General features: G+C 39.8%; 2 protein-coding genes and 1 pseudogene across 7 annotated transcripts in view; 1 reads left to right on the forward strand and 2 right to left on the reverse strand.

The window, feature by feature from the left end:
* ABCC2 (ATP binding cassette subfamily C member 2) overlaps positions 1-4,177 on the reverse strand; it is a 67,525-nt gene extending 63,348 nt beyond the window's left edge. Inside the window, exons 1-2 of the mRNA XM_023754826.1 lie at positions 4,145-4,177; positions 2,116-2,289 (exon numbers count right to left, since the gene is read on the reverse strand). Coding sequence (XP_023610594.1) covers positions 2,116-2,289; positions 4,145-4,177 — 207 coding nt within the window. The remainder of the gene's footprint in view (positions 1-2,115; positions 2,290-4,144) is intronic.
* A 5,153-nt stretch (positions 4,178-9,330) lies between these two features.
* Positions 9,331-9,775, forward strand: LOC102420971 (annotated as a pseudogene).
* Positions 9,776-17,780: 8,005 nt separating this feature from the next.
* CUTC (cutC copper transporter) overlaps positions 17,781-25,990 on the reverse strand; it is a 44,536-nt gene continuing 36,326 nt past the window's right edge. For all 6 annotated transcript variants that reach the window (XM_023754845.1, XM_023754843.1, XM_023754846.1 and 3 more), the window contains exons 7-9: positions 23,549-23,576; positions 19,823-19,928; positions 17,781-18,292 (exon numbers count right to left, since the gene is read on the reverse strand). In XM_023754845.1, coding sequence (XP_023610613.1) covers positions 18,178-18,292; positions 19,823-19,928; positions 23,549-23,576 — 249 coding nt within the window. In that variant the 3' untranslated portion in view covers positions 17,781-18,177. The remainder of the gene's footprint in view (positions 18,293-19,822; positions 19,929-23,548; positions 23,577-25,990) is intronic.

The following is a 25,990-nucleotide window of genomic DNA, read 5'->3' on the forward strand; positions in this document are numbered from 1 at the left end:
TGACCTGGTCACCCCACACAGCCTTCTGTCCAGGCGTTTGGTCGTCCCTCACTAACCCCCCTGCCAGCCTGGTCATAGGCAGCCATCTTGTGAGGGCATGAGGGTTAATTTGCATATTACCTCTTTATTATATAGGAGGATGTCTAAACTAGAGACAGAAAATAGATTAGCCATTACTTAGAGCTAAGGGGGACAAGGAGATAGGGGGTTTCTTTTTGAGAGAATGAAAATGTTCTAAAATTGACTGTGGTGATGATTGCACCTACCTGTGATATACTTAAAAAAGAGAATTGTATTTAAATGGGAGAATTATATGGTAATGTGAATTATATCTCAAGAAAGTTGTTTTTTAGAACGTTGACTAAAAGCTATCATTAGGATGGGATACTGATTTACTCACTACCCAGGCTTTCCTTAGATACTCCAGAAAATGGCAGAATCCCCCTAACTTGACTGACAGTGTAGAGCAAGAGCAGAGCAAACGTTTTGGACACCTTTGACAATCCAACAGGGAGTCACTGCCAGCCATGACAGTTACCTCAAGTGCTATGTCAAGACTGAGGCAATTGGTGTAATGGGAACACCTTCAGGAGGAGCCCAAACCACAGGTCTGGACTCTTGGATAAGGGCTCCATCTGGACACCAATATGAGAGGAACTCCCACCCCTGGTGGGCTACAAGAACTCAGAGCTCCAACCGCCCCACCCAATAACGGAGCTTGGCTGTGCCATGGGCCGCACTTGGTGCCACCTGGCTTGAGACCGACGCCTGCAGATGCCGTCAGTGACAGATACTTCCCACCAGCGCTGGCTCTGATGGCTTGTACCCCGTCAGTTCCCCCCTCTCTGTGTGCAACCTGCTTGTGACTCTGTTGGCTTACTGGGGAGGTTTCCCCCAATACACCTGGCATTACAGAAAGAGACAAACATGGGATGACTCCTTTCGGGATGCGCCCTTGCTCATGACCAAAAAGCTGGCTCTGGCCAAAAGCTGAGTCATTCCCGAGAGTATTGAAGCATGTTGTTTGATGTTCAGAGTCTAAAGCTCTCTTGCCTCTACAGTGCACTTAATACCAACATCCAACAAATGCCCCCTGAGTGCTAGGTCCTATGCTGAGCACTCAAAACAACAGGGCAGACCATGACCCTGCCCCAGGCTCCCAGACACTGTTCTTTTCCTATCCAGATCCCTCCAGAACTCCCACCAGCCCCATCTCAGAGCATCAGTGCAAATCCCACTTCCTTCGGCCAAGTTCCTTTTTCCTTCTTTTTAGACTGCAGGTAGCCTGAGATCATTGGTGTGCATGCTCATAGAACTCCGAGTCTAATTTGCCTTTCTAAAACCCCACTGAAAGATCAGGATGGATAGGGGGAAAACCAGTGAAACGATGGTGGATTTTCTGAGGTAGCAACCTCAACTGAGGGTCTTTCATTTCCCACAAGAAACTCCCTGCATTCATCAGTGCAGCTGGCTCCTGAGGGGCTCCTCCCTCATTCTTCCCGGGCTCTCTCCTGCCTGCCCTGTCCTTCCCATTATTTCCCTACTCAGGCATGTCACTATAAGCACTCACCCTTCCTCCCTCTCTGTGAGTGATCATCTATGTATGGAAGACTGGGAGAATGAAAGCACTATTTCAGATCCAAGTTTGGGGAGATGAGTGATGATGGCTGGATTGCCTGAATCGAGAGGACAGAGGCCACATCATATAGTTCATTTTCACCTCATTGTAGGTGCCAACTGAATTACAGTCTCCTGATATAGAACAGCTTAAAGATAGGAAATCCCATGTTCCCTTCTCAAATGCTAAAAAGACAATAACTACATATTTTACTGGTTTGGTACCCACTATTGGTGTTCAGGGTGTCCGCTCCCCAGAAGATTTCTAAGACACTATTCTTTTTGCAAAATTCAAAATCACCTTAACTAAGCAATATAGCAAGGGACCAGGGAGGCATAAGGCAGGTGGAGAGAGGGACGCTCACAGAACATGTCTCTACCTGAGTCAACAGCACCTGGGAAGGCTGGTTAAAGACAGGGAAGGAGACACTTAAACCACCAAGAAAATGTCTCTATGGTGCACCAAGGAATTAGTTAGGAAATACTTGGGTTCCATACCTGCTTAGCAAGGTAGAGTTTGGTTATAGAAGATTTCTTGTTCCTGGATCTGTACACATGGAGAAGTTGCCAAGGGGCCAGGAGCCAAAGGAAGCCCAGGGGAATCCATACCAGAACAGTTTGCTCAAAGCAAAGTGGCAGGTCCGCCTCCGGGCTATCCAGCACTGAGGAATTCTGGGGGACCAAAATGTAAGGATTGTCGGTTACATGAGTTTGAAGACAGAAGACCAGCCCTAGCCCACACCCTCCACCCCAACCCGTTTCCAAACAATTTTAACTAAGTTATATATCTACATCCAGCCTGACCCTTGTGCTGTATTTTTCTATTCATCTCCACTGATACAAATTCACAATTTAATGACATTTAGTGACTTTTTTGGCCAATGCAACCTTTAAAGACCTTCCTTCCTGTGATTCTCAGTGAATTTTCCCACCAGTCATTGAGTAAACTTCGCCAATGCATTTGCCAAGTTGTGGGAAGAAGAGGGACCTTTCTCCAATCCAAATGGGGAGAATAGTTCCTTGGGATATAAAAACTTTTTCTTATTCTAGTCTTCAGCACCGACTGAACTCACTGTCAGACACTCAAATACGCAGGCAGGCAGAATGCTTAGTCATGCTATGACATTTAGACTCCAGAGAGCTTCTGTCAGAGCCCAAGGGCTTATGTCAGAAATCCAGGAGGCATCAGCACAGAAGCACAATAAAACTGTTGAACAGAAGGCTTATTCCCAGCAAATTCTGTGCTGGTCTTTGCATTCTGCAATAATGAGAAGTGTCTTGTGAGTTGAGGGTAGGGGGCACTAGTTCTTATATTTGAGTCATGTGAGAATAGATTTTTCTCTCCCAATAAATATTTTTGAATTGTTTTGTATGGCTGTTTGAACAGATTCTCTAAAAAAAAGGTTAAGGTGCCCTGATCAAGATGATCTGCCAGATAACGCTTAGAGAGAATTCTCAAGGGTTGGCTATTAAGCCCCACCTTCCTGAGGTATGTGGTTTCTGGTCTTGGGGCCCACGTTCTTTCTAAGACTGGGAAGTGCTGCCCAGGTGCTCTGCTATCTCACTTCTGCTCTTCTTATCTCTCCATAAGGTTACCTAACTTTAGAATCAAGAAGACGTAGCTAAGATATTTAAACTACTTTAACATTCTAGGTAATTCTGATGATGATGCTAGGAGTTTGTAGACCACATTTTCTTAATATCACTAAATCCAAGGTCCCTTCTCATTCCCTCTTCTATTAAACCATTTGTTTTTGTTGCTCACACTGTTTATCTCAGAATTCTCTGCTCTAATATTTCAAAAAATTGTCTCAGTGCTCATGATATCCAGATTTGCATCCTTATCTTCAACTTCCAGTCCACATCACTAATCGCCAGTTACTCTAGTTCATAGCATTATTGTTTCATCATTGGCATATCTCCACAGGACTCAGTCATGGACCCTCTCTTCTTCCTCCTACCCCACAAATTACACAATTCCTACTCTTAACATTGATGAAATTAGAAGCCATTTCCCTATTTCTCTTTAGAGAGACAATTTTGAAGATCGCTTGTCCAAGAAAAGAGTCTGGGATACAATAAACATATGTTATAAAATAAATATATTACTCCCCAAATGGTGTGGCTCAGTGATTGAGCATCGACCTATGAACCAGGAGGTCACAGTTCGATTCCTGGTCAGGGCACATGCCTGGGTTGCGGGCTCTGTCCCCCTTGTGGGGTGTGCAGGAGGCAGCCGATCAATGATTCTCTCTCATTGATGTTTTTATCTCTCTCTCCCTCTCCCTTCCTCTCTGAAATGAATTTTTAAAAAGTATTTTTTTAAATTTAAAAATAAATAAGTAAATATATTACTTCTCCCACATAGAATATCCTCTGGAGATATTATGACATTCTTTTATTTTAAAAAAATACCCTGAGCTTTAGACCAACCGCATATCTAACTTTTCTGGTTCTGCCTTGTGGCCACTCTAGGCTAATCTATTGCTTGTTCTGGTTTGAGAAGAGAATAAGTGTAATTTCTTACCCAAAAAGTAGAGTTGCAGAACTTCTCCAGCATGATTCCTGGAGCTCTTTCGAAATGAAGACTCCTGGATTACTGTTGTTTCTTATTCACTCTTTTGCTCAGAGAAGGTGGAAGGTGAGTAGTGATGTGTCATCTCCCATTCTGATGTTACAGCTCAAGGCAATTCTCCTGACCTTTCATCCCAACAATTTAATCGTTAACCTTGCTTGAAGGTATGTTTACATGATCCCAGTGGATAGACACGTGACCGAGGAGACCAGGGGACACAGATTCACCAGTTCACACAAGCACCAGAAGCCTCTAGGTGTGAGCATATCTAAAAGGAACTACTACCCAGCCGGCGTGACTCAGTGGTTGAGCGTCGACCTACAAATCAGGGGGTCACGGTTCCATTCCCAATCAGGGCACATGCCCGGGTTGCTGGCTCAACCCCCAGTGTGGGTGTGCAGGAGGCAGCTGATCAATGCTTCTCTCTCATCACTGATGCTTCTATCTCTCTCTCCCTCTCCCTTCCTCTCTAAAATCAATAAAAATACATTAAAAAATAAAAGGAACTACTGAAAGATGTTAGCAGAGCTGACTGGCAGATCAGGAGTGAAGAAGACTTTACTTCTCCTGAGGACACATGATATAAAGAAAGAAGCACCAATGGAGGGGTATGCACCCCTACACGTGCAGTTTCACTTCTGTTTAAGGCCTTAGAGTTCATAGAAGTGTGAAATATCCTACTCCTTTGGATTTTTAATTAAGAACATAGAACTTAACAGATGGTTACAAATCATGTAAACGCTGAAAAAGGTTACAAAATAGCATATTCATATGGAATTTATGCAAAAAAATGTTAACCTTAGCTATAGGATCATGGGTGATTTTTATGTTTGCTTGCCTGTATGTTCTGATTTTTCCATAATTATCCGGTATTATATATGTAATAATATTTTTAAAGCAAATTTTTGTATTGTGGTAAAAAACACAGTACATTACATAAAATTTACCATCCTAACCATTTCTAAGTGTACAGTTCAGTAGTACTAAATATATTCACATTGTTGTGCAACCAATCTCCAGAACTTTTTCATCTTGCAAAATTGAAATTCAATACCCATTAGACAACAACTCCTCCTTGTTCTCTTCCCCTAGTAAAGCAAGTATTCTTTAAAAATCAGGACATCCTAAATTAGCAGCACACTTGCCAACATATTAAAGGGCAAACACCATCATTTGGAGGCTCATGTGAAACCATTTTGGTTGTCAACACACACAAAAAAGCCACTTCTGTGTTCCGTGAGTATATACAGACTGTAGTATCTACAGAGATTAACAAGAAAATAACATATATTTTAATGTACACATACATACACATATATTCTAATGTACACTTAATACCTGGCCCAAGTATTAAGTAATGTATACTTAATACCTCTGTTATCTTAAATTCACAAATAATAAAAATGTTTACCACTAGTACCAGTGGATATGTTCTGGGTTATTAATATTGAAAGATATATAAATGTTATTAGGACATTTATTCAGTTATTGTCCCATACATGGACTTCCACCCGTTTCTGTGTGCCTATAACAGGGTTAAAATAATTTAGGATAAAGGCATGATCAGAGTTCACTTGCTTTGGTACAGACCTCTGATCATACCAACAGAAGCAAGCTGGAAAGAAGACAATTATAAACGTTTAAAAATCCATCAGTGAAGACAGAAAGAATCCTAAATGAGGCAAAGCAGGGGTTGATTTGGCCCATAAGCCAAGTCCAGTTGACCCCTGTTTTCAACTGACCCTTGTTTTTACATTTTTTAACTATAAAACTCAACCTAAACAGTCTGTCCATAAGGACTCTTCAATTGGACTCTTGGCCCACAAAGCCCCAAATATTTACTATATGACCTTTAAAGAATAAGTTTGCTAACCCCTAAACTAAACTCCAGAAATGACAAGACCTTCTAAGATAGAAGAGAGCCATAGCAGCTTTCATCTCTGCCTAAAGCAGAGCAGGAGGAGAAGCCTACCACAGATGGCTCGGGAGAAACCAGCCTAACTTCTAACGAATCTTTCAGGGCCGTGTGTGGGGCTGGCATCTAAAAGAGCCCCAGAAATAGTCACACTGCACTGTCCCCAGCTCTTTGTCACTCTGGTCTTCACCAACTGCTGAGATTCATACTACAAAATGGGAGGGAACAGTTAGGAGAACTGAGAGAAAACTCCCTATGCACTCTAAGCTTTCACCTCTGGAAGACTTAAAAACAGCTAACAGAAACCCCTCCCATGCAATTCCACCTTCACAGAGAGTAAGGCAGCCCCATTCATTCTTGGAATGGCTAAGGGAAGCAGTGGGCAGAAGGGGTTGATATCTCCACAACAACCCAGAGAATTTTATCAAGAATTTTCCCACCTAAGACTTACCATCAAAGTATGCAGTATGAAGGTGCGCCTTGTCCCAGCTTAGATCCCGCAGGTCCACAGCTCACCTTCCTTGGCTCATCTGGTAAGTGGTACAGACAGTGATTAAGTTTTTTGGCTCTTAGAAGCCAAGTCATTTTTCAGATTTGCATTTATTCAATATTCTTCCCCTCTGGCGTCAGTGATGTAGGATTTTGGTTCTCTGACCATTGGTGGTGATTTCTGCCAGGTGGCTTTCTTTCTTCCTTCCTTCCTTTCTTTCTTTCTTTCTTTCTTTCTTTCTTTCTTTCTTTCTTTCTTTCTTTCTTTCTTCTTCTTTCTTTTTTTTATTGTCTAAAGTTTTCAGGTGGCTTTCAATAAAAATCCATTCGTTGGCAGGTGGCAGATACCAGGAAAAACTAGTTTGTTAACCTTGTTTGTTTTTGTCTGTTTGTCTTGAAGATTCTGGTATTTCCTGGTATTTATAATTGCAAGTTTGAGAAGTTAATACCATGTGCTTCTGACCAGCAATAGAATGCACTGTGTACATTTGCTTTGTATGTGCACCCATATAGGTTCCTATTATTCTAAATATCAGAGTCTTCTTCCTCCCTCTAAACATCTAGGTTTTTTTCATGTTTACCCATTTGTTGTAAATATCTGAAAAATGGAATTCTTATACCAGGGAATGATGAAAATATACAGTAGGTCTCTATAGGAACTTTTGACTTTAATAAAGGACAGTATCTTAGGGGAGCCTTAAAACAGACAGGAACAAAATCCATAACAGAAAGGGGTCAGCTTTTTTGATTAGCATACTAAAGTCTCTAAATGAACCCAATGAACATCAAGAAAGACAAAAGCATACAGCAAGCAGTGGCCCAATTACTTTCTCATATTATTATGTTTTTGGGGACTTTTATTTGTTTTTAAGATTTTAAAATTGATTTTTAGAGACACAGGAAAGGAGAGGGAGAGAGAGAGAAACATCAATGTGAGAGCAGAACATCAATCTGCTGCCTCCTGCATGCCTCCTACTGGGTTCCAGCTCACTGTTATGCCCAGATTTCAGGATCCCCAAGAAACCACACCAGGGAGCCAGCAATGTCCGATGCAAAAGCATAAGAGTCTGTATTCGAGCTAGCTCGGCTCCCCCACCTCACCGACACAGCAGCAGGAAGCAGAGAGAGTGAGGCCTGATGGGACCAGGAGTTTTATAGAGGGGTGGAGTAAGGGCGGGAGAGGGGACTGTGGGCCCCGCCGATTGGCCAGGCGCGAGTCGGTGTCTCATTACACAGGATGTGGTCATAGTGATGGCGTGCACTTCCCTTGATTATCATTGGTTAGTCCAGAGAAATCCTGGGTGTGGCTAGCAGAGGCTTCTTCCGGGAAGAAGCCCTTGCCGAGCACATGGCCCTGCCCAAAAATGGAGGACCCAGGGTAAGATGGAGGGCACAGTCCCCGCCCCTTCACTGAGAATGCGGAGAAGGGCGGGGGCCGCGTGTCCGCAGGTTTGAGATCTCGCCCTTTCACCCACAACCTAGGCAATGTCCCCTGACCGGGAATCAAACCAGCAACCTCCCAGCACATGGAATGACACCCAACCAACTGAACCACACTGGCCAGGGCTCATATGATCATGTTTTATGACTTATTTACTCCCAAGGTATTTCTCATCCATAATTGGGTCAACTAAATTTTGACAGAAATTTGTAATGTTTACCTTCTAGTTCCTCAATATGTACATTCTAAACTACTCATGTAATCAAATGGTCTTCTCATACTTATCACATAAATGTATGGAAGCATGAATAAAACCTGGATAAAAATAAGGTGCCAATGTTTGTTAGAGATTGTGATTATTTTCATACTTGCTGCCTGCTTCCATGGTTAAATATCTGAATGATTAAATGTGATATGGCCATTATCCCAAGTCAACATCCAACCGATGACATTTTTTCAAAAAGGGAATGAAATCCTCATGTCTGAATCCATTCCTTTAGGAGCTAATTTTGACCAAAGAGGGGAAATGAGAAATTGTGATGAGTGAAATTATTGGTACTAACCTGGCTTACCTGAAGTGGTGATACTAATGGCACATGGGGAGACATTAGATAGCTCTGTCATGCTTGCTTCAAAGCCAAACTCCAAAGGCTTTATAGAAAATTCACAAATACCTGAAATTGGTTTCCATGATGACCCAGCCAGCATACTTGATATTGGCCTTCCCATACTTTGCCCCCAGCTAATCAGCTTAATAAAAAAAAACAACACACACCTTATTTTTCCTAATCTATATACTTTATTTCCTTCCATCTCTTTTATAAATCTGGTTTTGCCTTTGTGTATTGACAACAGTGTAATAACAATCTCCCTCATGTATAAAAGCACTTGCATACAGACATCTTACTAAATATCTGAACTGTTCTTTGACAATGATGTCAGTCTTCTACCTCTCTACTTAACAGATGAAAGAGGATCTATTGCCTGGGTTCATCTAGCAAGTAGTTGGAAGAGCAAATTGGCTATGCTTGGAAATGTTCATTGGGACTGAAGAGAAGACCTAGTGAGTAGTATGGTATGAGTAGGATCGTTTTCTAAAAATAATAGGTAAGTCCCCTACAATGTCTACTGCAAATAAGAGGAACAAAAGTAATTGATAGGAATTATAATCATGTGTGGGCACAGGTGTATGTAAGAAATCTCTATTTTCAATTCTTCTGTGAACCTAAAACTGTTCTAAAATATAGTCTATTTAAAAAACAAAAGCAAAAAATTAAAAAGCAACTGGCAGGGTTCTCCCACTGCCCCCATCGCGGGGCTGAGCAGCTTGGGCGGCGGGAGATGTGGCAGCGGCCAGGCAGCCCAGGTTCGCCAAGCCACTAGGCACGCCACGGCCCTCAGGCACCCAGCAGGTGCCCGGCCCGCTGCCACGATGCCCAAGAGGAAGGTCAGCTCTGTGGAGAGGGCGGCCAAAGAGGAGCCGAAGAGGAGGTCGGCCAGGTTGTCAGCCAAACCCGCTCCTGCAAAAGTGGAAGCGAAGCCCAAAAAGGCGGCAGGAAAGGATAAGTCTGCAGGCAAAAAAGTGCAAACGAAAGGGGAAAGGGGAGCAAAGGGAAAGCAGGCGAAAGTGGCTGACCAGGAACCTAAAGAAGATCTACCTGCGGAAAATGGAGAAACTAAAAACGAGGAGAGTCCCACCTCAGATGAAGCAGGAGAAAAAGAAGTCAAGTCTGATTGATGTCACATACCAGGTCTTATTGGTGGTCCCTGTCTCCCTTCTTGTACAATCCAGAGGAATATTTTTATCAACTATTTTGTAAATGCAAGTTTTTTAGTAGCACTAGAAACATCTTTAAGAAGGAGGGAATTCCACCTCATCCCATTTTTTAAAGTGCAAATGCTTTTTTTTTAAGAGGTGAAATCATTTGCTGGTTGTTTATTTTTTGGTACAACCAGAAAATAGTGGGATATTGAATATGGGAGACTTTGATTGTCTTGGGTGTCAGCTTAACGTTCCATAGATGGGGGTAGTTTTTACATCCTATAATACAAAGCATACTAAATGGCAATTTGGAGTCAGTCATGCGTTTGCCATGTCTTGAACATTTTAAATTACTTCTATTCACATGTTTCTGGTAGAATTGTTTCCTAAAGAAAACCACTCCTTGACCTTGGCTCTCCCTGTCAGAATTTTGTGCATCTGAAACATCTTTGGTGTGGTAGTCCAGTTTTCCTAGTAACTTTGTCAATGTGCTGTGAAAGATTGAAAATTTGATTATGTAGTATATATGCTATCGAATTGTGAATTAGTGGGACTTTGATGTAACAGCGTATCAACATTTGAAGATATTGGTACTTGATACTCTATTAAGGAAAGTTAGCCTCTAAATTTTAAGCTGGAAAGTCACTGGAATAACAGTTTAGAAAAGAATCACAACTACATGACTTTACATTTTTGGTACATATGTTAAGAATTGTTTACAAATTGAAATGTCTGTGTACTGATCCTCAAAACAATAAAATCTCAATTATGAAAGAAAAAAAAGCAACTGGCAGAACAGTATGTGACTTGATTTTGATATAAATTTTTATACTTATATGTATATCCTATCTTATCTAATAATAGACAAACATGGTAATTGACCGTACCTTCGCTACGCCTCCCATGGGCTAATCAGCACGATATGCAAATTAACCACCAACAAAGATGGCGGCTAATTTGCATACTGCAGGCAGGGCAGGACAGCGCGAGCCGCCAGCGCGCCACCATCCAGGGCAGCCCCGCCCCAGAAGCCCCCAGGAGCCGGCCCCGCCTTGCCACCCTTGGACCCCATCGGCGGTCCCCAGCGGCAAGGCAACCCCACCCCAGAAGCCACCTGATATGGCAGTAACTCTATCAGTAAGCACTCTGAAAGTCAGTGGCATAAATGCACCAATTAAAAGACAGATTATGAGGGTGAATCAAAAACAAAACCCACTTTAAATATAAAGACACATATAGATTAAAAGTAAATGAATTACATCTGGAATAAAAAAAGACCCCGAATAGCTGCAGCGATCCTGAGAAAGAACAAAGTAGGTGGGATCTCAATGCCAGGTATCAAGCTGTATTACAAAGCCACTGTTCTCAAAACTGCCTGGTACTGGCACAAGAACAGACATATAGATCAGTGGAATAGAATAGAGAGTCCAGAAATTAGCCCGAACCAATATGCTCAATTAATTTTTGACAAAGGAGGCATGAACATACAATGGAGCCAAGATAGTCTCTTCAATAAATGGTGTTGGGAAAATTGGACAGATATATGCAAGAAAATGAAACTAGACCACCAACTTACACCATACACAAGAATAAACTCAAAATGGATAAAGGACTTAAATGTACGACAGGAAACCATAAAAATTCTAGAAGAATACAAAGGCAACAAAATCTCAGACATATGCCAAAGCAATTTCTTCACTGATACAGCTCCTAGGGCACTTGAAACTAAAGAGAAAATGAACAAATGGGACTACATCAAAATAAAAAGCTTCTGCACAGCAAAAGAAACCATCAACAAAACAACAAGAATACCCACCTCTTGGGAAAACATATTTGCCAACGTCATATCTGATAAGGGCTTAATCTCCAAAATTTATAGGGAACTCATACAACTTAACAAAAAGAAGATAAACAATCCAATCAAAAAATGGGCAAAGGATCTAAATAGACACCTTTCAAAAGAGGACATTCAGAAAGCCAAGAGACATATGAAAACATGCTCAAAGTCACTAATCATCCGAGAGATGCAAATCAAAACAACAATGAGGTACCATCTCACACCTGTCAGAATGGCCATCATCAACAAATCAACAAACGACAAGTGCTGGAGAGGATGTGGAGAAAAAGGAACACTTGTGCACTGCTGGTGGGAATGCAGACTGGTGCAGCCACTATGGAAGGCAGTATGGAGGTTCCTCAAAAAATTGGAAATGGAACTCCCATTTGACCCTGTGATCCCACTTCTAGGAATATATCCCAAGAAACCAGAAACACCAATCAGAAAGGATATATGCACCCAGATGTTCATAGCAGCACAATTCACCATAGCTAAGATCTGGAAACAGCCTAAGTGCCCATCAGTAGATGAATGGGTTAGAAAACTGTGGTACATCTACACGATGGAATACTATGCTGCTGTTAAAAAGAAGGAACTCTTACCATTTGCAACAGCATGGATGGAACTGGAGAGCATTATGCTAAGTGAAACAAGCCAGTCAATGAAGGAAAAATACCACATGATCTCACTCTTTCATGGATAATTAAGACCATTACAAACTTTTGAACAATAATAAATACAGTGGCAGAGCTGCCTCAAACTGATTGTCGGACTGCAGTGGGAAGGCCAGGGAGGGTTGGGGGACAGGAGGGAGGGGAGTAAGAGATCAACCGAAGGACTTGTATGCATCCATATAACCATAACTAATGGACATAAGACACTGGGGGGTAAGGGAGGGCAGGGGCTTGTCAAGGGCGGGGGGGAAGGAAAAGGACACTTATGTAATACCCTTTGTAATACTTTTAGCGAAAAATAAAAAAATAAAAAGTAAATGAATTAAGCTGCAGCCCGTTTTGCTCAGTGGATAGAGCATTAGCCCATGGACTGAAGGGTCCCAGGTTCGATTCCAGTCAAGGGCATGTACCTCAGTTGCTGGCTTGACCCCCAGTCCCTATCAAAGCATGTGCAGGAGGCAACCAATGTGTCTCTCCCTTTCCCTTCACTCTCTCTAAAATTCAATGGAAAAATATCCTTGGGTGAAGATTAACAAAAACAAAGTAAATGGATTAAGTAACATTAAAGAGATTATAAGAAAAATATATTCCAAATTTTGTTAGTTGTATAATGGTTATGTTTAAATTATTAACACCTAAGAAATTGGGTAAAGGGTACATATAATATGCTGTAGTATTTTATAGTTTTTTTTACATCTATGAGATTATTTCAAATTAAAATATTAAAAAATTAAAAATTAATAACATATTAATCGAAATGTATCTGCATTACATGAAAAATCTCCTAATTGCTTCTAGGACAATTTATTAAATTGTGCTAAAATTTACAAGGGTTCAATTAAAAAATATCTTAATTCTAAATGATATAATAGAAAATATATAATAGTGCAGTTATAAGCACTTATATGAAAATAAAAATTTAAAGAAGTGAATTTAAAGAAGGGATTAGCCAAAGAAAATATATGCACAACCCATGGACACAGACAACAGTATGGTGATGGCCAGAGAGAAGTGGGGGGCAAAAGCTGGGTAGAGGGGGCAAAAGGGGGGAAATAGGGACATCCTATATGATAATAATAAAAGACTAATATGCACATTGACTGAATGGCAGAATGACCGGTTGCTATGATGCGCACTGGCCACCAGGGGGCAGATGCTCAATGCAGGAGCTTGCCCCCTGGTGGTCAGTGCACTTCCATATGGGGAGTGCCACTCAGCCAGAAGCTGGCTCATGGCTGGCCAGCGCAGTGGTGGTGGCAGGAGCCTCTCCCATCTCCGTGGCAGCACTAAGAATGTCCAACTAACAGTTTAGACCCAATCCCTTGGGGACCTAAGCCTTTAGTCGGACATCCCCCGAGGGTTCCCTGGCTGCCAGAAGGATGTCTGACTGCAAGCTTAGGCCTGATCCCCCAGGGAGTGGGCCTAAGTCAACAGGTGGACATCCCCCAAGGGGTCCTGGACTGTGAATGGCGCAGGCCGGGCTGAGGGACCCCCCCCCCCCCGAGTGCACAAATTTTTGTGCACCGGGCCTCTAGTATTCAAATAATATGTATTAATTCAAGCGAACTGTCAATATTGATTATTCCATGGGCAAGGGAGAGCAGGATCTTTGGACACTTCACTGTTTACATTATACATTGGCAAGGGTGGCATAAATGTCAGAGAAGTTTCTGCAAACCAAAACAGGTTCTGAAAGAACTAATGGAGGTAATTGCAGAACCATTATCTGAAATCTTTTAAATCACTGAGAACAGGAAAAGTATTATAAGACTGAATGAGCAAATGCCTTGATTTTTTAAATATAAAGGTGCTAAAAATCAGGTAAAATCTGACATTAACTACTGGAAAGATCTGGAAAGGTTTGCTAAATGAAGGAAAATTTTGGAGTTTTGAAAGGAAGGTAATCATTAAGAACCAGAATGAGTACTTTAAGAACAAACCAGGCAACCTAATTGAATTATCTTTTTTGATGTGATTATTACACTGGCAACTGGTATAAGTGTATCCTGAATTCAGCAAGGCCTTTAGTTGTTTGAAGAAATGTAACCCAAAGACCTCTACACGCATTCCAAAAGGGTCAGCGGTAGCTTCAGCACCTTCAACATTTTATCAATGGCTGATAGGCATTAAGAGAACTCACATTTACTGGATATCTATTATATGTTAACCTCACATAGGTTTCTTAAATTAAAGAATATATCCCTATGTTTGGCACTCTAAAATTTATGTCTCATTTAATCTTCCCCATAATCCTTAGAGGTAGGTATTTTTATTCCAATTTTACCAATTAGGAAACTGAGGTTCAGAAAGGTTAAGAAAACTGAACACCGAAGAAAGAATATATGCTCTGGGGAGGTCTGATGAGAAGATCTTGAAGATTTTATGATTTAATGAACATAATATTTACACAAAAGACAAACTACTGTAATGATTCCCGTTACCTAAGGATACACCATAGGACTTCTTTAAATCACAAGCTCTCCTAGGGTCCTGAAAATGCAATCTGAATACGTCAAAAATAAGCAAGTTTTCAGGGATGATCCTATTCTATAGGATGAGGTGCTCTATGAATTCCTCCCTTTTATGTTATGGATATTTAAAGACTGCACTAAGAAAGACCACAAGATCTACAGGAGTCAGAAAGCCTGGATTCTGGCCTTAGCTCTGCTGGTCTTTATGTAAAAATTATTTCTCCTAAATCTCTTCTTAATGGTTCAATGTGTGTGTGCTATAAGTAATTGATCACATAGAAATAACTCAATAGGAAGAAATGTTCACAATGACTCAGGGGAAAATATGCTGTATCATTTCTACTTAGTAAACAAATGTTAATAAGTGAATTTCAATAACTTTGAAAAACCTACAAGAGTTCAATGTTCAAGATAACCACAAAGTTGTATACTTTTAGTTAATGATTACAAACAGACTTAAAAAGAGTTTCTTTTCTTGTGCAAGATCTTAGAGTAGATATCCAGATTTAAGTGGTAACAATAAAAAGATTATTTTTTCCTTTATATTTTTTCTCATTAAACTTAAATAGGTCTCAAAATTCTATTAAAATTACTGATTTTAAAAACTGCAGACTGAAAAAATGCCACACGCAAAAACCCCAAAATGGTTCACAAACATTCTCCTTTCCTTCTGAAGGTTTCACGATGCATTGTTATCATTAACTAGCCATTTACTATTAAACTTAAATGGCCAACTGAGACAAATGGTTCAGAGACTGTTCTTCCACCACCGATTAAGACTCGGGTGGCAGGTATTGGGTTAATAATGTTCATTCAGCCTTCTGAGCTTTCTGGGCAGACTTGGTGACTTTCCCGGCTCCAGCTGCCTTCTTGTCCACTGCTTTGATGACACCCACAGCAACTGTCTCATGTCACAAACAGCAAAATGATCCAGAGGAGGGTAGTCAGAGAAGCTCTCAACACACATGGGCTTGCCAGAAACCATACCAACGATGGCGGAATCACTAGATTTCAAAAACTTGAGGCCATCTTCCAGCTTCTTCGCAGAATAATGATCGATCTTCTTCAGCTCAGCAAACTTTAAGCAATATGAGCTGTGAGACAAGCTAGCACAGGTGCACATCTGGCATTGATTTGACCTGGATGGTTCAGGATAATCACATGAGCTGTGAAGCCAGCTGCTTCCATTGGTGGGTCATTTTTGCTGTCACCAGCCACATTGTCATGATGAATACCTTTGACCGACACTGAAGTCCAGATTGTCCACAGGAAAAGCTTCCCTCAAAGCTTCATAGTGCATTTCAGCAGACTTTACTTCAGTTGTAACACTGAAGCTAAGGTGACCTCCATGCCAGATCTGAGCACACCAGTCTACATTTGGCCCATGGGGACAGTACCAGTACCACCAATTTTGTGGACATCCTAGAGGAACAAATGCAAGGGCATATCAGATGGACGAGATAGTGGCAGGAAGCAATCCTGAGATTCAAGTAGCATGGTTCCACTGGCATTGCCAATCTTTATAGGTGACTTTTCATCCCTTGAACCAAAGCTCCAGCATGTTGTTGCCATTCCAACCAGAAACTGCTATAAATGCTCCTGTGTCAAAGTTGTAGCCAATTTCCTTGATGCAGGTGCTGACATCCTTAACAATTTCCTCCTCTCTCTCTGGCTGTGGGGTGGCTCAGTGGAATCCATTTTGTTAACACCAACAATTAGTTGTTTCACATCCAGTGTGAAAGCCAGAAGGGCATGCTCATGGCACTCCTTGGAGGCCATGCGGACCCTAAGGTCCACTACCCTGTTGCTATAGCCAAATTAATTGTCATACCAGGAAATGAGTTTGACAGAGTGGTCACTGAGGACAACGCCAGCTCCAGCGTTGAAGGTGGAGGGGTGTCACTGTTAAAAGTTGGAGGAGACAGCTAGTCCTCAGTATAGCCCAGGATGCCCGTGAGGGGGCCCTCAGACACCTGCTTCACAACCTGCTTGATGGCATCGTATTTGGCAGCTTTCTCCAGGTGGTAGGTCAGATCCACAACCAACACATTGGGGGTGGGGACATTTACCTTGTTATTCTATCCCCCTCCCTCCCAATCCCTAATTTCAAGATTAGGGCAAGGAGGAAAGGACTAAGAAAAAAGGCAAAGATAACTTCACTGAGCTGGTAGGGTAACCAAAATTTTCCAGTTCATCTGGCACTGAGGAGTTTCCCAGGATATGGGACTTTCAATACTAAAATCAGAAAAGTTCCAAACAAACTGGGATGGCTGGCCACCGTATGAGCTGTTTATAGTTCACTATTGCTTAATCAGTGGCTAACCATCGTACTGTTACAGCTGCTTCCCACAAGGTCTTCTAACATTGGAGACCTCCAAACTGCAATTTCCCATCACAGCTTATACCCTCAAGACGACCTCTTCCCCTTTCAAACCCTGTCCTTCGGCAATATAGTCTTTGCTGCTAGTAATATTTATTACTGGGTTAAGGTTGTAGCAACCAGATAGCTCTATTATAAGGGTAAGTTTCTACTTTTATGATTAGCAAATAATCTATAGCGGGATGTTTTGTGTTTTTTTAAAAATATATTTTTATTGATTTCAGAGAAGAAGGGAGAGCGAGAGAGAGAGAGAGAGATGGAAATATCAATGATGAGAGAGAATCATTGATTGGCTGCCTCCTGCCCACCCTCACACTGAGGATCGAGCTTGCAACCCGGGTATGTGCCCTGACTGGGAATTGAACTGTGACCTCCTGTTTCATAGGTTGACGCTCAAGAACTGAGCCACACTGGCCGGGCAAGTCTGGAAACTTTTATATCCTGCTTCCCAAGTCTGGGAACTTTTTTGCTGTACCATTTTACTCAGTATCCTTAGCATCTTGCCCAGGGCAACATACCTAATTAATACATAATAAAAGAGAAAATGAAGGTAAAACAAAACAAAAATCTTCTCTTTCAGATTTTGCCAGACTCTATTCAGGGTAAAAATAAGAGACTGCTGTAACAGTATAGACATTTTTATTTTATAAAAGAAAATGCAAAATACAGCTATGAAACTGTACCTAAAGTCACACTCTAAATTCATATCTTGCAATTGAATTTTCTCAGTTCATCAATTAATTCCAATGAAAACAGGCTAAACTTCTGTCCATGGAAGAAACATAGACCAGATTTAAACATGACAATGAAGATGGTTGGCAAGATTAGGCACAGGGAGTGATTTTAGCTCTGTTTCATGTTTTCTTCTTGGAAACATTCTCCATGACCATGTGAGACTTAAAGCAAACACAGTGACTGTCCTGGCCAGAGAAGAAGGTTAAAGCAGTGTTATAGAGAATTGTGAACTATTCTTCTGCCTTCATCCTGTGATATCCATGTCTCTCAGAAGGGTCTGGCTAAACCAGACTATTATTTGCAATAGCATTCAAAGTCCTTACTTGGGTCACATCTGTTACCTTTCGAGAATATTCTGAGGTACAAAGAGAGGCTCCCATGGCAACAGAGGGATTTCTGCAATAGAAATAATAAAGGAACAGATAATTATATGAGTTGTTAAATGAGCCCTCCTATACTGGCACTTCATTTTTTTTTTTATATTTTTATTGATTTTTTACAGAGTGGAAGGGAGAGGGATAGAGAGTTAGAAACATTGATTCAGCTGCCTCTTGCACGCCCCCTACTGGGGATGTGCCCGCAACCGGGGTACATGCCCTTGACCGGAATCGAACCTGGGACCCTTCAGTCCGCAGGCCGACGCTCTATCCGCTGAGCCAAACCGGTTAGGGCCTGGCACTTCATTTTATGAAGTGGTTCTCAACCTTCTGGACCTTTAAATACAGTTCCTCATGTTGTGACCCAACCATAAAATTATTTTCGTTGCTACTTCATAACTGTAATGTTGCTACTGTTATGAATCGTAATGTAAATATCTGATATGCAGGATGGTCTTAAGCGACCCCTGTGAAAGGGTTGTTCAACTGCCAAAGGGGTCGCGACCCACAAGTTGAGAACCGCTGTTTTATAGGCTATTTCATGGCCTAGAACAAGAGTAAGTCAAGGACTTTGGACTACTATATTTCATAATTTTTATTAATTACTTGAAATATCTAGTAGCCAAATCTACCAGACAATATAACTGATTCTGCATCTAAAACGTAAGTTGTAAGGCTCTTGCTTCTTTTACGTCTCACTTTTCCCAACTTATAAATCATCAATTGCTAACTATTAAATTATAGGAGTCCTGTCAAGTATAATAAAAAACACATAATAGTTTCAATTCCTTAATGTGATAAAATTTCAAAATAACTGAAAATAGAGAGCAAAGGTAAAGGAAGACTAAGTATAAAGGTAGGAGAGATAAAAATAACTATGACTCTTCCATTCTTACACCATAGTTATTGTTTGCTAAAGGAAAGCACAGGTGAAGGAGCACACATACTTATCTGACTGATTTGAAGCTGAGATACTAAATTAGTTTATTATTAACTTTTAACAATGACTTAATGAAATAATGGTTCACCTATGTTCAGAAGAGCCTGCTTTTTTAATGCAGGATAAGAACCGTTTTGCATTGTTTTGTGTGTGTTTTTAAAGAGACTGCCACATGCAGCACCTCATTTGGATGTGTCTGGAGTCTTGGAAACTTGACTACCTTACATTCTCCTACAAATGGACCTTGAGAGCTTATCTGGAGGGTCTAGCAGGGGAGCGTAGCTATGCGTATACCCGTGACCAAAGAACGGTCCTCTACTCTATCAGGGAAGGTCGTCCGCTCTGACCTCCCACGTGTGGCTTTGGCAGGGATGCACATGGAACAGTGAGGGAGGAAGGGGACACCCGCCTAGCCAGCTAGATCAGCAGAATCAACCCTGGCGATCAATGGGGTGACAGATGTTGTAGCCAGATCACCCTCACATCAATACTTATGTACTAATCACAACATTCCATTCATTTATCAAACCATTAACTAAGGTTTTCCTATGGGGGGAAATAAAGATTAATCTCATCCCTTCTTGAATGAGTCAAATAATACACTTTTACCGAAACTTCATTCCTGAATCTCTAGCAGACCGAGCAGAACAGTGGAATTCTGTAGCACCAGAACCCTCAAGGATTCTTTGTAGATTTCTGTCTGTTATGCCACCCCCTGTTGGAAAAAATAAGTAATACATTAAAGTAGAATAGAACTTTGCATAAAATTTAATAAATAATAAATTTCCATACTGAAGTTTCTCATTAACTCAAGAATTATTCTCTCTCTCCTAAGCTAGAATAAAGTTAGAAAAGAATGATGAAATACAAACTACAGATTTTGAAGAACAACTGATAAGGTCATAGAACCTATGATGGAATCTTCTATATCCATTGGTTTATATAACAATGTTATATGTTACAGACTTTAAATCTAAAGAGATTATTCTAGGGCAAGGAAAATCGTCGAGCGCTCTATCCCTGCTCCCCCTCAATTAAAAAAAAATCAAATTAAAACAAAAGGAGGCCAGGCTAGAGGACAAAACTACAAAAGCACAGCCTTAGAAATGTGTCTGAAACGGAACCTCCAAGATTTTCTCTCTGGATCAGCATTCAAAGACCATGATGTCATTGGAAATGGGAATAATGACGGGTATTATACAGTTTATTCATTATAATATCAAATTCTTGTTTCATTTCACAGAAGAATCTGAATCTACTTTATAAAAACTGCACAGTCAAGTACTTTATGATGACTTATTTGTTTTGATGAACAATATCTAAAAGCTTGTATATAAAGAATCATATTCTCAACTGATTCCAGATTATAAATATAAAATTATTGATCTTTATATCCTTGTCTCCTAATATGTAGGAGTATTAAATAAATATTTTTAATGACTGATAAAATATGTACTTTGTATCTCAAGTTGCTGAAGTAACTTGACTTTACAGACTCTTTTGGACTCATTAACTTTTTTTTTCTTAGGGGCACAGTAACATCACTGAGCCCTAAGAAGTAAAAAGAATACAGACTGAGAAGTTAGATTTGGATTGGAATTCTGGCTTCACCACTATAACTCCTCACAGCTATGTGATCTTAGATAAATTACTTTAAACCAATGAGCCTCAACTTTTTTAACCAAAAGAGGGATTTCCTCAGAGCTTGTTATAAGGATTAAAAGGCAAATATGTTATTTCCTTCTAACACATAACAAGATGTCTGGCTACTGAACCTATGTTGTTCTAGTTATCAACAACCTTAGGACACAGGTAATATATTTTCGAAACACAGAGTAACACATCTTTACAGTGGAACCAAAGAGGACAATTAGTTCAATATCCTCTCTTTACAGGTGAGGAAACGAACCTAATTATGTTGTAAGCTTCATTATGAAAATCCCTAAAGGGAAACCACTATGTTCTATTTATCTTTAGATTTCTCCATGATCAGGAGCACATGATTCAACTGTGCTGACTACATGGAAGAATATTCATTAGACATTCAGTTTGACTTATCTAGGAATTTTTCCTTGTTGGTACTTATTTTCATGAAATTTTAATAATTTCTTTATAGATCTATTCTGTGAGCTCCTCGAGTAAAATGATTACTTCATATTCATTTCTATCTTTCATATCCACCACAAAACTTAGCATATAATTATCACTTGCTTGGTAAGGTTTGTTAAATAATCACAAATATTTTTGTATACAACATCTTCTCACCTCAAGAGTAAGCCTTTTGAGGAAGTAGTTCCTTGTGTAACTCTGCATGCCTTGCACATAGTAGATAACTTCAAAATTACGTAATAAGCAAAGGCAACCTTAATATTAACAATTATCTAAGCCCGGCTATTAACTGTCAAGACTAAATACATTTAGTTTTAAATGGAAATGCATTAAAAACAGTTAAGTGTCTTTAATAAAGGGTCTCAATTTGACAGATAACATATGCTTTCTATCTGTTCACAATCAGGGACTTGCTACTGATCAAAACTTTCCTAAATTTCTGATGCTCTCCCTTTATCCGGCCTCTTTTTAAAAGCTGACCTTTATCTGGCCATCACCATTTTGACCCCTAGTTAGTCTTGGCATCACTGGTAGTGAGACAACCAGACACGCTATGCCTTCTGATGTGATATAATATGATATATACAGCCTCACCCACAAAGTACTCTTACCAAAAATATTTAAACAAAATCTAATCAAGCCTTATGATCTAGCTACCAGTTTATAGGCAGGGCAGGGGCTAGGAAATACACACTAAACAATACCAAAAGGAAGCAATTTGATAAATCCAGAAAGTAGGACATTTTACAGGTAAGTGGCCCAAACTGTTTAAATTTCATTTTTTTAAAATATATTTTATTGATTTTTTACAGAGAAGAAGGGAGAGGGATAGAGAGTTAGAAACATCAATGAGAGAGAGAGAAACATCGATCAGCTGCCTCCTGCACACCTCCCACTGGGGATGTGCCTGCAACCAAGGTACATGCCCTTGACCGGAATCGAACCCGGGACCCCTCAGTCTGCAGGCCGACGCTCTATCCACTGAGCCAAACCAGTTAGGGCTTAAATTTCATTTTTTTAAAAGACAAGAAAAAAGAAAAGAAAAACTTCTATATTAAAAAAATATTAAGATAACAACCAAGTGCAATACTTATTCTTTGATGGGATCCTGATTTGAACATATCAGTTATAAAAAACATTCTGGGGGCAATTAGAGAAAAGAGGGTATTGATTATTAAATGGCATTAAAGAATTAGAGTTTATTTTGATAAATATAATAATGGTATTGTGATTACAGTAAAATGCCCTTATTTTTTAAAGATGCATAAAGATAAAATGTCAGGATGCCTTTAATTGAACTTTAAAATACCTCAGGATAAGAAGAAACAAATGTTACAAAATGTTAAATCTATAAAATGAGTATATGCCTTTTTCTACTCTTTTATATGTTTGAGAAATTTAATAAGAAGAAAAATTAAGATAATATTTGTATTTGTCTCCCTCTGCTTCCAGGTCACCTTATCCAATTCTTTAAAAATTATTCATTTCTGCCCTAACCGGCTTGGCTCAGTTGATAGAGCTTCGGCCTGCAGACTGAAGGGTCCCAAGTTCGATTCTGGTCAAGGGCATATACCTTGGTTGCAAGCACATCCCCAGTAGGGGGTGTGCAGGAGGCAGCTGATCGATGTTTCTCTCTCATCGATATTTCTAACTCTCTATCCCTCTCCCTTCCTCTCCGTAAAAAATCAATAAAATATATTAAAAAAGATTATTCATTTCTAATGATCTGTAATGTACTTAATTGATCTTATAGTTATCATCAGGAGCACATGATCCAACTGTGCTGACTACAAGGAAGAATTTGGTGATCAGATTTTCAGGAACTGAGGATTACATCTATCCAGGGATATTATGTTTGCTTATACTTTGTTAACAACTTGGACATTTGGCCCTAACACAGAGTAGCAGCAAATTTGGTGTGCCTCACTAGAGATGAACATCTTCACTCATAACATTCTACACTATAGGAGCGCAAACATGGGGAAAGCCCAAGTCTAATCTACTTCCTTTTTTTGCTCTTCTCTGAGCTTATCCCTGCTAAAATGTTCTCTTCCTTCTAAAGTTTTAAATTCCAGCAGAGATCTGCCATCTTAAACAATTTAATCAAATGATATGTTCTTTCTGAACACCATGCACTAAAACTTTCCCCCATACTGCCCTGCCTCCTTTGCTCTTCCTTCATCAGAGTTCAGTGTTATACTAGTGAATGGGTAGATAGATAAATACCTGGCATTACCACAATCCTGCCTTTTGCCTGAAAAAAGAAAAAAAAATAAACAAGTAAATTTTAATATCTTTCTCTAAATGAGATAGTAAGGCAGTGAGAACAGAAACATAAGTATATTAAACTTTAAAAATTACTATTAATGTTTACTTTTCAGTAGATCTTTTGTTTCTCTGGGACCTTAGGTAAATAAGATGTTCAGCAAAGTAACTCTTTCTATCCAGTTATTTATTGTATTACTTTAAAAACTTGTACTGTTATGAACACAAAGAATAGAAGGCTACAATATAAATACAGAATAATCACACCACTTTAAGAAAAGTCATTACTGAAAGATAACACTAATCTGAGCTTTTGGTATATGATGGGATGGAAGTAGAGGGGTGCAGGAGACAGCCTATCCGTGTTTCACTCTCACATAAATGTTTCTCTCTCTCCCTCTCCCTCTTGCTCTAAAAAGCAATTAAAAATGTTTTGTTTGTTTTTTAAAAGTGTTTCTTCCCTGACATGGTGAACAAGAGCAAGTTCCTACTCTCATGGAGTTTACATGTTCAAGGAAGACAGGTATATTTATGTAATAAAATTTCAGGTAGCAATAAGTACAATGGGAAAAAAATTAAGCAAGGTAATAAAGAGTAAAAGGGAGGGGATACTTCATAAAATGTAATAACTGTTAGAGAAATAAGTGGAACAAGACTGTTTAGTATTCTCAAATGTACTGAAGGAAGTATCTATAAAACAAAATATTATCTAGAAAGGTGAAATGATTTTAAGAAGGAAAAAGTATTATTTAACTGTTTCTTCTAAGTGAAAACTTTCTAAGACAGAAAAATGATACTTTTAAGAGATTAATTCTATCACTTTTTTTGGATTATTTATAGCTATATGCTCGCCTAAGGTTATAAAGTGATTTAACAATATAAAGCACACTTTTTGTTATCTGAAGTAATCCATAACTATTCTAGGAGGTAGGTACCACTATTATGCTAACTTTGTAGTGGAGGAAACTGAAGTTTATGATGTTAGGGCAAGGTCACTATAAATAAGAGGCAAAGCCAGGATTTAAACACAGACCTTTCTAATCCCAAGGCCTAGGTAGGCTTTAACCAGCACATGTATAATATATCTTGAAGGTAATTGCTTCAAGAAGTAAGTTAGGCTGTAACCGGTTTGGCTCAGTGAATAGAGCATTGGCCTGCGGACTGAGGGGTCCCGGGTTCGATTCCGGTCAAGGGCATGTACCTTGGTTGCGGGCACATCCCCAGTGGGAGGTGTGCAGGAGGCGGCTGATCGATGTTTCTAACTCTCTCTCTCCCTTCCTCTCTGTAAAAAATAAAATATATATATAAAAATAATAATAATAGTAAAATAAAAAATTAAAAGAAGTAAGTTATCATTATCCCACTTACACATGAAATCTGAAAAGGTCGAATACATAGAAGCGGAGAGTAGAATGGTGGATACTAGGGGCAGGGAGCTGGAGGAAACAGGGAGATGATGGTCAAAGGGCAGAGTTGCAGTTATGAGGACGAGTAAGTCTGGAGATGTAACGTATAGCATTGTGGGGGTTCAGAACAAGCCATTCCAAGATGTGACTCGGTAGCATGATGATTAATTTGAGCTTCACTTTGAAGTTTAGCAGCAGGCTTAAGAGAACTTCTGCCTCTCCCTCCCCTCTAACTAATTAGAAGAACATAGAGATCTTGCCCATAAGCTATTATCAGAGATAACTTCTTTTGACCTATCCATAGGGTAGGGCAAACTTCAATTTACTAAACCTCTGTTCTTATCATCCTGCAATGACCCTTGGAAGCCCTCATCTGCATCCCTAACTTAGGATGTCCTTCCTATATACTCATGCTCCCTTTCTTCCTCTGAACTTATGGGGTTCCCATACATATGTATGTATTAAATTTGATTATTTTCTCTTGTTAATCTGTCTCATATTTACATGATTATTAGACCAGCCAGAAGAACCTTGAGGGTAGAGGAGAGTTTGTTTCTCCCCCACAATATTATAACTACAGTTAATAATGCTGTATTTAATTTGCTAAGAGTAGATTTCAGGTGCTCTCACCACACACACACACACACACACACACACACACACACACACAAGCACACCACTTGGTCATGACCATAATACAAATGCCCTGTACTTACTATATACTTAATACATATCTGTAAAATCAGTAAGTTCCAGACTAGCAAAGTCACATCAGATTCTTATGTGAAATTCCTAAAAATTATTTTCATGACTATACAAAAGATGTCTACCCAGGACACCAAATATTATTATTAAAAATAGCAGTAGTAATAATAATAGAAACTAACATGTATTAAGGTGTATTACATGCCAAGCCCTGTGCTAAGGCTCTAGATATCTTATCTTCTACCAACCTTCAGAGCAATCCTATAAAGGAGTATTACACTTATCTCAACTT

This window comes from Myotis lucifugus, unplaced genomic scaffold (genome assembly GCF_000147115.1).
Source record: "Myotis lucifugus unplaced genomic scaffold, Myoluc2.0 scaffold_66, whole genome shotgun sequence".
Classification (NCBI taxonomy): Eukaryota; Metazoa; Chordata; class Mammalia; order Chiroptera; family Vespertilionidae; genus Myotis; species Myotis lucifugus.